General features: G+C 38.9%; 1 protein-coding gene across 1 annotated transcript in view; it reads left to right on the plus strand.

Annotated features, from left to right (window-relative positions):
• Window positions 1-13301, plus strand: part of LOC111862335 (mucin-17) — a gene marked incomplete in the record, with an annotated part of 180990 nt that overhangs the window by 133768 nt on the left and 33921 nt on the right. The window contains 2 exon segments of the mRNA XM_033750626.1: window positions 1893-7803; window positions 9904-10260. Of these exon segments, the coding sequence (XP_033606517.1) occupies window positions 1893-7803; window positions 9904-10260 (6268 nt within the window).

The following is a 13301-nucleotide window of genomic DNA, read 5'->3' on the forward strand; positions in this document are numbered from 1 at the left end:
CTTTCTCCTACCTGAATTTATATATGTCTACATGTCTATTTAATTAAAATATGACTAAATATGCTGCCACAACAGTTGAGCCTTCTTTTGAAACAATTAAACAAAAGGCAGCAAATCTGTCAAAAAAAAAAATTCTTCACTTGTCTGCGTTAATACTGGAAATTAATATCACTTACTTTGGTTTATACCACATCATTCATTTATGTACTAGCATATTTAATTATAGTTAAATGACTGATTAATGGTTTTAAAGTTTATTACAGTGCAGGTTATTTGTGACAGAGGTAATTATAGTTACAGCACGTAACTTCACTGTAAGTATTTTGTCACAATTTTACTTACACTCATGTATCTAAAAATGTACAAACTTCTGTGCTGCTAAAATTCACTCAGGAAGTATGCTCCACAGTTTAGGGACTTCTGATTTGAAAGTTTGGCTATAAATTTAAGTGGTAGTATATTCTGCAACAATCATATTACATAATAAATACTGAGCTCACATGGAGAGACATAAAGACTCTGGCCTGTCCTTAGATGTGGAACCAGGATTCAGAATCAGCATATCACTTCTAGTTGTGAGAAGTTAGTATAAGCAAAACTACCAAAATAAATACTGTGCCGACCTTAAAATGACTTACAATTAATATAAGGTACAGTTGTTCCTGTCATTAACTAATTAAGCACTACGCCAAAGAGATGTATGGAGGAGTGGATGTATAGAGCCATGTATTCTTGATCTCAGCACTAGTTGGAGGTGATTAGTCAGATGGTTGACCCGGCCTCTTTATTCCTGGGGAAATGCTGCTGGATTGGCCAAAGAACCAGTCTGGATGATGTGGAGAGGAGAAAAATCTTGCTCTTGACAAAAACTCTGATCCCTCAGCCATCTAGCCCATTGCTAGTTGTCATACCAATTACGCTATCCCAGCTCCCACAATTAATATATATGGTAATTTATATGCATTATACAGACAGATTTCAATTATAAGAATCTGACGAATTACAAAATATAATATTCTTCATTAACCATTATGTGCCTTATAGGATACAGTTATCCTATAAGTGAGACATACATGTTGAATGTGAAATATTGATCAATTTGTGCAGGTAATGACCAGGTAAGAAATTTTGAGTTGTTTCAATGGAAATCGCTTATCAGGCACTACAAATCAACGCATCATGGGACATAACTATCATATGTGCCCCCAATTTCCAGGTTCATAAATGTTTCAATAGTTCAAATTCCACACATTATAATAAAAGAATACCAAATATGAATCTAAAAACTCTAATAATGGGATGCAATGGACTTGATACATAATTACAAAAGTTCTAACCATGGTGCCATAATAGCAGAAATTTAGTTACCAACTTAATTTTCAAAACTCAAAAATTGTAACATACAAGTATGTTTCATCTTGATTTAACATGGAGGAAATATAAAGTTGAGAAGTTTCAGCGAATCAACAACATGTAAATGTATTTAAAATCCTAAATATGGAGAACTAAACTCATGGAAACCAACTAACTCCATGAACCAGAGTCATTCCTGAGAAGCTAACATCCATTCACCAGGAAATTTCCTTGTCTTTTATGGAACCTGCAGGTCAATTATTGTGTTCATAAAGCCTGCCAAAGCACCCTATCTGGAAACAGCTGAACCAATTCTTGCCCTCGCATCCTAGTTCCTTAATATCCATCGAAACTTTACTCATATTATTGTATATGCATAAAAGTTAACCAAATGCAAATACCTATATAACGCATTTCATTAATTTAAATGAGCTTTAAAGATCATGATGTACAATTTCCTTTAGATATCTCTTAAGACAGCGAACTAAGTTCATTATGTGTAAAACATTGCTTGTCATACGAATATTTTCTATCCACAGATTGAAGCCCAACTATCCTCATCGCTGCAACACAATGCTTTTGTAACAAAGACCTACCTTACTACATATACATATTTAACAACGTTTCTGCAAGATGGCTTGACAACTATTTCAAGTAATGAGAAGATAGTCTCCAACATTGTTACAGAAGAACGGACAGGCACTAACACGATAACACCAACACCCATAACTGGAGTAACCCTTTCCGCAAGTCCATCTCTTTTCACAGGGGTGTTTCATACTACTTATACATATCTCAACACTTTGATTGATGGAGATGTTCCACTGGTTGTTACATCACACCACACTGTAGCTAACACACTGACAGCACCCCATGACTACTTGCTTCAGTTGCAGCCATCAGGACAATCCACATTAGATACAAACACATATCTGAGTACAGTAGCGTTCACCAAGACACTAACAGATGGTGCTGATGTGAAGGTAGTCAGCACTAAAGATATCTTAACACAGGTTGTCATAACAGAGTCTGATAAGCAAGCAACTGATATAAATGGCATCACATCAGAGAACGGTCCTGCTGCATCACGTCCGTCAGCCCAACAAGGCTCCATAACAAACGTTGTCAAGACATACTTTGTGACATATACGTATTTTAGCACATTCCTTGAAGGAAGTAGTACTGTTATACGCACCAATATTGCAACTTCTTCAGATGTAGTAACAGAGAAGTTTTATGTATCACCGAAACGTACAACGTCACCAAGTGTAATTCCAACAAAAAGTAAAGAAGAAATAAAGATTACACCAACTTCTAAGACAGTTGATAAAATTGATTCTCAGAAACAGTCACTTCATTTATATGCAACAAAAACATATTTAACTACTTTTACTTATTTCACAACTCTGCTGCAGGATGGTGGGGGTGATCGTACATCAACCATTGTCAGTTCAAGAACAAGAATTGTTCAGAACATTGTTACTGAATCTGTAGACAATAGCCTTCTTGATCCAGAGTATTTAGATTCACTTCGTAGTTCAATCTATGCAGATTCTGTATCAAGCTCTTCAATAGTTGCCACAGCTACACTCTCAGGTGGGCAGGAGTTGATGATCACAGCCATGGATCATGATCTGCGACCAACTTCAACAATGGACACAGAAGTTACTCCAACATTAATTCATCATCAACTCTCATCATCTATGGAGGATGCAAGCCATAATGTCAACAACATTATCAAAGGTTCAACCATCATTTTCTTTGATGAGGAAGATCAGATAGACAGCTCAAGCACATCACGAACTCTAGCTGTAGAAGTGGGAGGTCACACCAAGGCGACTCCATCTCTTAGCAGTGTTCTGTCAATTAGCAAGATCCAGAGTACACTTGTAAACACAGAAGCTGCAACAGCATTATTCCCACAGGATGTAGCTGAGGCTCAGCCACTTGTTAGTTCCTCTACTCCAGCACTTCAAGATTCTGTTGCCATTGTACTGCCTAGTTCCCTTCCCATAACATTTTCACCTGTCTCATACCTTACGTCCATTTTAGCAACATCCACTATAACACCAAGTGGAGCCACTTTGCAACCAGGGGAGCAGGTGATTATGATGACTCAGTCTGGGGGAAACATCACCATGATTCCTGTGTCAGACCCCACAAATAAGAAACCCTCAGGGGGAATAGGTCCAGGTGGAAGTGAAATTCAAGTAAGTGATCTGCTGAGTTTGGGATCACTTGGCATCAATGGTCTGAATGCTTTGGGTCCTGTAATTAATGCAATGGCTGGTATAATCCAGAGTAATCTGAATAATGACAAGAGACGCAATGACACAGCTGTTATAATTGTGCCTTCATCTACTTCCAAACCAAGACCTATATATTATGGAGATAATGGAAATCCCCTACCCATTTATATCCCTCCTAAAACTGATACTGCACAAGATCAAGAAGGGACAACACCAGTAAGATCGCCAATCTACATTCCAGTAGGCGCAGTTGCTGGAGATGACATGGAAGATGTGGCTACAGCAGAAAGCCAAAAGTATGAAGGTATTGCTAACCTAAATGGTGACATTAAATGGCCAGATAAAGGATTCCCTGATACAAATCAACGTCGTCCTGTGGATTCTGCAGCAATGGGTCGACCAATTGAGAGTGCGCTCCTGGGTGATGGTATTCCCATCAGTCCTGGCCAAGTGATAACAGCTAACAGTGATGTAATCGTTGGGAAACCAGCAATAATGGGCCCACGACCACCGAAAATTAGCAGCAACAAGGATGAAATTCCTTTAGGAATGAAACCTCCACCCCCACCTGCATCACCAGCATGGCCAAACAGGGACATACTTTCTGGTCATTCACCAATTAGAGAACATGGCTCAGGACACATTCCTCTCAGAGATACAATCCTGCTTCCACCAAACAGAAGCCACGTACCACTGAAGGATCGTATACCAGTACTGGAGCATGGCTATCACTCCTCCCCAGATAATCTCCAACCAGAAGATGGAATACCACTTTTACCACCACCAGTGGTTAAACCAGACATCAGTGGTCATCTGCCAAGTATGCGAGAGAACTATAAGGAATCAAATAAACAAATTCTGCTTACTCCTGCTAAAGCATCTGCAATCTCTGGTCTGCAAACACTGTTGCAAGGCAAACCAATGACTCAGGGAAATGATATAATACATGGGAACCCTATGCCAGTGTTTGCTCAAACAGAGCCAAATTCACTTGATCGTTCATCAGGTACACCATTGTTGGTTAACATTCAACCATCACAAATAGCAAATGTGATCATACCACACAGCGGCTCTACAGTTTCTCATGCCTTCAGTAACCATGGTAATAAATTTTATGACCCATCACCATATCCTTCACCTGAGTCCAACCCTGGATTTGTTGGCACAGGTGGGCTAGAAAATGAGCCACACAATAGGCATCCTGAGCATCATACATCCCATGTTTCCCAGGTGAGCGGAACAAGGATGGATTTGCCACCACAAGAGTCTGAAAACACAAATCATGCAAATGATAATATTTCACAGCAAGACATAAATGTAGAGATAAGTCCTGGTCAAGGAATCAATGTTGATGTGAGTCCAGCTCATGGAATTAATGTTGATGTTAGTCCTGGACAAGGAATAAATGTTGATGTTAGTCCAGGGCAAGGATTGAATGTAGAGATAGCACCGGGACATTTCTCACTTGACGGAGAACATATGTCACCAAGTGGAATTGTTCTTGATGTACCACTTCAAGGCAGACCAGGTATATCAAATAGAAGGCCCATTCCAAATGTAAACAGTCACCATCACAGGCCCTCACGACCACTAACCCAGCAATTACCGCCTCTCCGACCTCATGTTAATCACCATGCTGCTGTATCTACACAACCCCTCCACAGTCATCCATTTTCACATCATCCAATGACACCAACAGATTTCATGATCCCTCCTCCACCACCTCACACACATGTAAAACCTGATTCTTTCCACAACTCTGGAAACTTCCATGGCCCTGTCATTCCTCTTAATCCAACTGGAATGCTTCCTCCAGGCCCTAAGACACAGGATCATCTAATACAATCAGATGAAAATGACGACCCAGTAGAAGTAGAGGGAGGTGAAGTTATCCAAGAATCAAACCAAAGGCCGTTAAGACCTGGCCAAATTCCAGTAGAAGTTCTAGTTGCTAATTCAGTGTCAACACATCGCCCTGTAGTAGTAAGGCCGGGTACAATGCTGGGAGCTAAACATGATGAAGCTCTCCATCAGATGAAACCACCACAATCAATGTTTGACAAACCACTGCTACCTGACAGACTTTCGAAACCAAACTTTGATAACAGACCACACAAGCCAGACTATAAACAACACGCTCATGTTCCACCCGCCACCGAACAAAGACCACAACATAATAAACCTCAACCAAACTCTGATAAAGAGCAATATTCAACTAATGCTGGTGAGTCAATGCAAAAGTTTGGACCAAATGAAGGACCAAAGTTCCCAAATTTTGAAGAAATACCACAACATTCTAAACCTGAAGTGATAATTGAAGACAGACCACATACTTCAAACAATAAGAATTATATGGTGGAAAAAACAGTTACATCTTACTTAGATGGAATCTCACATAAAGTACAGCCTCAGAACCATCAACCAGAACTTCCTGACACCAAACTGCACAGTGATTTTGAGCAGCAGTTTGAATTTGGCAAATTTGATGAAAATTTTCAATCCAATAAAACTGAAAGAATTAACTTCAATGGTGGAAATCTGAACCACAGACCTCAACAGCCAATCTTTGACAAACATGATGACTTGCATAAGTTGGACAGACCTTCAACATCAGAATCACTGTTTGATTTGGAAACTCAAGCCAATACTCCACGCCCATTTCATGTCCTTCCAGCTGCACCAAAGAGACCTGAGTTTGAATTCAATTCAGATGAGCTGGTTGTAGGTCTTCACCCCCCACCACGAGTCACTCCAGGTGGGAGCAGTGGGCAGCGCTTTCCTATGGTAGGTACTGAACCCCAAGTCTCATCTCACAGACCAGTTGTCATTATGGGTAATCACAGGAGACCACCCACCAGGAACAAGCCACCACCATACAAATTTGAACTGCCACCTACAACAGAACTACCAACTACCACACAGAAAACAAATGACAAGAGACCATTCTGGATCCGCCCAACTTTGCATAATATTCACAGTCCAGTAGGCACCCATTTAGACAGTGTGACTAAACCAAATGAAGAAGAAGATAAAAACTCTGTTAAGAAACCATCCTTACCTGTAGATTCAAACCAGACTCAAAGACGTCCAGTCACAACATGGAGACCACCTCTGCCTCCAGACAGACCAAGGCCACTGAGACCTTCCACTTCACAGCCAACAGAATCTAACAACTCCCACAGTTCTGCAGCATCTGATGATATCTCAGCAGGTCTCGGTAGCCACAAAATTACAGCTGGTGCAGTGACACCTCTTCTGTCTGATTCTGAATCTGTGCTACAAACAGTTGTCATTGGAAAACCAATACCGCAAGAACCTGTGATATCACCATCGGCAGTGAATGATTCTGGAAAAAGGAAAACAACTTACAGTACAGAATTATTGTGGAATGAAGACATTATAGTTGGTTCTGAAAGTCCACTAATGGCAGAGAAGGGTCATACTACAGTATCTGAAAACATTCAGAGAAAGAAGACATCAACTCCAATTGCTACAGCCACTTTAATTTCATCGGGGTCAAAGACCATATATGGCAGTCTCTTCACAAAACCTTCAACTACAGTAGTCAAGCCATCTAAAACAGCTGAACACAAACCCAGTACAAGTTTGGTCAATAGTCATTATGAAGAAAATGAATCATTCCATCACATTAACAATGACAGTGACATTGAAGATGATGTGTTACTTAAGAATAAGGATAGTCATAAGCTGGATCTAGGTGTTGCAAGCTCCCATGATGAGAAGATCATTTTTAGCAGTGCTCCTGAAATCCCAACACGTTACTTGACTCACACACACACCCATACAGTAACTCTGACAGAGACAACGGTAATCAGCAGCCACGGGCATGAGCCTTCAACACAGACTGTTGTCGTTACAAAGACACAAACATCTACTATTGTAGATACTGTCACTGAAACAGAGATCCACACTTTGGTACGCCCTACAAGCGTTGTTGCTACAGTTACAACTACAGTTTCCACAACTCCCACTGTGTATCCCCCTGGATCACCATTTGACCCTGCTAATTATCCATCTTTCCCCGTCAAACCTGTCTTATCATCACCAATGCAAGAAGCAGGAGAAAAGAACAAGGAAGAGCAGCTCAAACCTACCAGCACTTCAGAAGGAAATGAAGCTTATAAGGAGAGCCACAGCATAAGAAAAGAAAACAACACCAGCAAAACAGGAATACTTGCTGGTAAGTGTGTACTTCTTTGCTTCCTTACCTAACATTTTACTTTTTTTTTATTTGCATCTGTAATTGCATGAGTCTAGTCATGGGAAGTCTGTGAAGGGAGGAAGATATTCTCACCAACAACCTCTCAGGGGAATATAAATATCTAAACTTAACAAAGACAAAAACAACTCCGTCTAGTGTGACTATTTAAGTTTTATCACTTGAAAACTCATCACAAGTGATAAAACTTAAATAGTCACACTAGACAGAGTTGTTTTGTCTTTGTAATCGTTAGTGTGATGGACCAGAATGAAACAAATCAAATTCATCTAAACTTAACTTTCCAGATCCCAGTGAGCACATTTTATCAGTGCTTTCATATTTACTAAAAGGCTGGTAATGAGGTAACAGACATACAGATAACAAATGGATGCATGGACAGGAAAAGGGATAATTTCCACATACTGTATTTTTCCCTAAAGCATTGTGATTGATAAAGACATTTATGTTGGACACTGACCCTCATCTAAAAGTATATCTGACAGTCAAGACATTATGGTAGTTCACCCTGTTTCCATTTTTTCTGTTACTTGTACATTCTGCCCTGTGAAAAACCAAAGAAACGTAAGCAACTGCAGTCAAATTAACATTCTATTACATCTGGAAATTTATTTCTTAGTTTTAATTTTTACAATATGAAGACCAAACCTCTATAACACTTTAATTTATTAGTAAAATTATTTGTGATAATTTTTTTACCCAATTCCAGTCGTGTCTGAAATTTCATAATGTACATTTCTAACTTTTGCTCCTGTGTATTTACCTGTCATTTAATGAATTATTCACTAAGTGGCAATGCCAATATGAAATTTTGTTTCCAGTAAAGGTAATTCTTTTATGTGTGATTCAATGTTCAGATCTTTCTGTCAGGTCACTAGAACAGTCATGTTTTTGTGAAATATCAAACTCAAAATTTTGTTGATCACAGTAATGTACTTTAAAAGTATTGAAATTCTGGTAACACAGAAGTTTCGTCAATTTATTAGAAAAAATAACTGTTGAACTTGCGAGAATAGCTTGTTACAATGTTTCACTGTTAACAATTTTAGACTGAATAGAGCACTCTTCAAAGTCTTCGTTGGTCTCAGCATCCTCCTGATTTATACCAAACAATCCATTCAGATATTTTTTCATCAATCATTGTACCAAGATGGTTTATTCAGCAGGCCCATTAACACACAATATCATGTAGTTACTATAGGATTCTGACGATGGTGTATAACACACAGAGATATTGGGTTTTCAGACTTTATCCATCATCCTGGCCTTTAAGATAACTAAGAAAAACACGATGTTTCGGAAACTGGATCTGTTTCCGTCCTCAGGTAAGGGAAAACACCTATTCTGTTGGGTCTCTTAGAAAAAGCTAGCCTCAATCACTGGTCCAGTGAATGGGTGTTTTCCCTCACCTGAGGAGGGAAACAGATCCAGTTTCTGAAATGTCGTGTTTTTCTTAGTTATCTTAAAGACCAGGACAATGGATAAAGTCTGAAAACCCAATATCTCTGTACATAATATTATGTTTAACAATAATTCATTTTTACTGCAAGGATATAAAATTATTAGATTACATTTGTAATTTTTGGAGGTGCTAGTTTATGGGGGGGGGTTACTGTAAGTCAGTTCTGATTACTGGGTGTTTGGATTACCAAGAGTCCACTGCAAATACACAGACTGTCACACTAAATATATAAATTATTTAACTGCTAAATCTTCACAATAATTTGACAGAACACATTCCAATGTGGAAGATGAAGAGAGATAGGGCAGCTAATTGATTATGTAGAGGAGTACAAATGCATCATTCATCCACCTTATTAAAACTAGTTTTAAAATATATCAGAATCTTGAGAGGCTGAGAGAAACAATCGAGCACTTAAACGTGAAGAAACTCTAAAATGCCTGTCTTCAGTAATATCAGATGAGTGAATGGCAATGCAGGATGTTTTCAGTGTGTGTTTATCTTTAGGTCTTCTTATAATTTACTGCTTTTTCTCTACCTCTGTACAATGATGAAAACTGCAGTTGATATTACATGTCATTCTTAATTGCATTTTGAAGGTGGTGCTGATGAGAATGAGTCATTCTTTGTAGTGGTGAATGACCAAAAGCCAGCAACTATACATGTTAACAAGGTCAGCAAAGGTGGAGAAGATTACAGTGAAGCTGCAAATCATGACGAAACTATTCCCAACAGTGAGGTAAACCATGCAGTATTGCTGGGTGGTGTGCTAATAGCAGCACCTCCACATCACAATACACCTTCCACCCACTTCAACAACAGAGATCAAGGAAGCAACTCATGCCGGCCAGACTGCAGTGCAGCTCGAAATGAACTGTGTCAGAAAGTAGAGGGGCACATGAAGTGTGTCTGTAGACCTGGTTTTGCAAGAATGTTCCCTGATAGGCCATGTAGATGTAAGTAATTTTGGATATGTTAACTACTTTCATGAGGTGTACAAATGGAATAATGTGTGGGCACAAGACATAAATATTGTTCTGAAAAGTTAATATAACCTCATCAGTGAAAGGATGTTGATAGCAGTATCTGCTTCAATTTGGAAATAAGTAACATTTTAACGCATACTCCTTTGGGGATCCAGTGCCTTGGGGTATAACTGGGTCACTCTGTTCTTGGGGGATACAAATACAGGAACCTGGTCCTTCAGGTTTGATGAGACCTGAATCTGAGACAGTAAAATATGATCATGAATTCTGTGGGACTCTGATCTGAGAATGACTGTGCTGGCAAGGGACAGCAGCAACTGTAAACGACAGACCCCTACTCTCATCAGAGAGAGTGTCCCAAATCAACAAACCCGGAACTGTCTCACACTAACAAATATCTGGTCTTGGACCCCAGACTGGGGCTTGACACCAAGAGAGACTGGCTGACTGACAGTCGAACGTAACATAACTGTGACTATGACTTTTTCATCAGGAAGGTTTCTCCTCCAATCAAACCACCCCTGGAGTAATCTTTGTGGTGGCATTGCACAGTAATACCCACCAATAGCAGCAGTCTCATCCACCCACGATTGCACAGGCCTGCACTGCCAAAGTGGGAGAAATGGTTGCCCAGCTTTCCTTGACACACAACCAACAAATACCAAGGCATTCAATTCAGACTCCTCATGTAAACAGCTCATTTCTGAACGACATGGTCGATGAAGTCACAACGGAATTTCAGCAGACCATGATGAGCTCAATGGGTCCGATTCAGAGGAAGAGAGAATAGTAGCCATCATAAAAATTGTACTAAAACTCGTGAAATGAAATTGACATGTACTGCTATCACGGTGACAAATGACAAACCTTTCCTCTCTTCAGAGAGGGAGTCTCACATTGACAAAATGACAACTGCCTGACAGTAATAAAAATCTGGTCTTGGGCCCAAGAAGGGGCTTGGCACCAAGACTGACTAACTGACTGACTGTCTGTCATAATGTGGCTCTGACTTTGAAGCCAGTCAATTGCACCTGACAATCAAGAGGTGTAAGGCAGTCACCACCTAGCAAAGACATTAGCATAGAAGCAAAGGAATATCCACTGTTGGGAGCTGCTACCTAGCAACAGCCAGTGAAGACTATTAACAGGCAGACTCAGTGTGTGCTACAGCGTGTACATTTGTAATAGTGTTATAATCCTTTCTAGTTATGAGTTACGTGTTCAGTAAATCCAATTACCAATCCAGACTGCATGTTGAGTCACTAACACGTGACAGAATTTCTTAATTTCCATCCAGGGGTATTGCAAGTTGTGAATTATAGTAAACTATTTTCTGTTATAACACAAATTGTTAAAATATTTCTATAATTCGTAATGGCTTTGCAGGTTAAGTTACTACTCTGCTTTCTGCTGGCACTGGACTTTTCTTCAGGCAACAGTAGTAAAAATGCATACTCCCATTCAGTGCACACAGGGTTTACAAGTGTTTTCTTCATAATCTGACATCCCTCATTTGTCGATGTTGTGATATACTTTGATCTTTACACCAACATGAGAGTAACTATTTTTCAGTATTATATATCTCAAGATTCTGCCATTCAGCAAGCACTTATGCTTGAAGAAAAGTTAAAAAATAACAGAATGCTGTTGGATTGTCCACCCTTCATCATACACTAAACATGAATCTTCAGTCTGAAGAGAAAACGTACTTCATTAATATTTAATAAATAACAATATGCAATTCTTACACATCTATTGATAGATTCTGAACAGCAGAAGGGTTTTTTTTATAAAGATGAGCAACATTTTAACCATTACAGTGAGAGCTCAATCTTTACAGCATATAAGAAAAAGGAAATGCTAACATGCATATAAAGGGCAATTAATATAGATATACTGACGTGAATAAACATATATATAGGTAAAAAAATGTATTTAACAACAGAACTGAAAATGTCTTACTAGTATGAAACAGAGTAAAATTTTAAATAGGTGCACAGATCTCTCCTCCTATTAGTATAAGATATTATTTATATCACAAGTGAACCTCTACACTAAGAACTTGGGATGCAAGTAGAAACTGATATCCATTTAGTTAATATATAAAATGGATACTGGGATTGTTACCTTAAGTATTAAATATAAAAACTGACATATTTCAAAGTATTCATTCTTCTATATGTATAATACAAACTCTGTCGCAAATGTAACACTTTATTGTAGTTCTTGTTCCCCTTCTTTCACACTACATGTTTTGGCCACAACCGGCCATCATCAGGTGCATTTCGCTTCACGTAGCTGCCACACTGCACTCAATATTAATATTTAAACTCCAGATTCCCAATTGTTCTTTGCTCTGTCGTCAATCGGTATCCGATATTCCAGAATTCCCCTTGTGATTTTTGTCAGTTATATTTAAAATCTTTATTAATATTCACACATCGATTGGTTTAAAATTTTTAATTCCCAATTTAGCTTTAATATTTAAAATTTGAATTTAGATTTAAAATCAAAATCACATCACAGAGATACCTGCTCTATGCTTATGTGTGCTGCAGCGGCTACCTCTTGCTTTCAGCACAACTAGCGTGTTATTTTGTGCAGGTGCTCTGTGTGCGTGCCACTGCTTTTCTTTAATACGTTTTCAACGTTTTAAACATAACTGACAAAAATCGACAAGGGAAATTCTGGAATATCAGATACCGATTGACGACAGAACAACGAACAATTGGCAATCTGGAGTTTAAATATTGTCGCGTATCAGGCGTATATCGCGACAAATAACTTCACGCCGTATTTTGTATAGCGAATTTTATTTCACATTCGCACTTACAATCACCCAAATTACAGATTTACGATTACTGCTATCTGCAGTATCACAATTAGTACACTCCAAATGCCAGAATACAACTGACTAGTTGCTGGCTAACTCGGCGGTAGCTCCAGGACTCACTGACTGACTCAGTACAACTCTGTGAATAGCCTTCGCTGCTCCCTATGTAGCCTCGATC

Source organism: Cryptotermes secundus, unplaced genomic scaffold, assembly GCF_002891405.2.
Source record: "Cryptotermes secundus unplaced genomic scaffold, Csec_1.0 scaffold408, whole genome shotgun sequence".
Classification (NCBI taxonomy): domain Eukaryota; kingdom Metazoa; phylum Arthropoda; class Insecta; order Blattodea; family Kalotermitidae; genus Cryptotermes; species Cryptotermes secundus.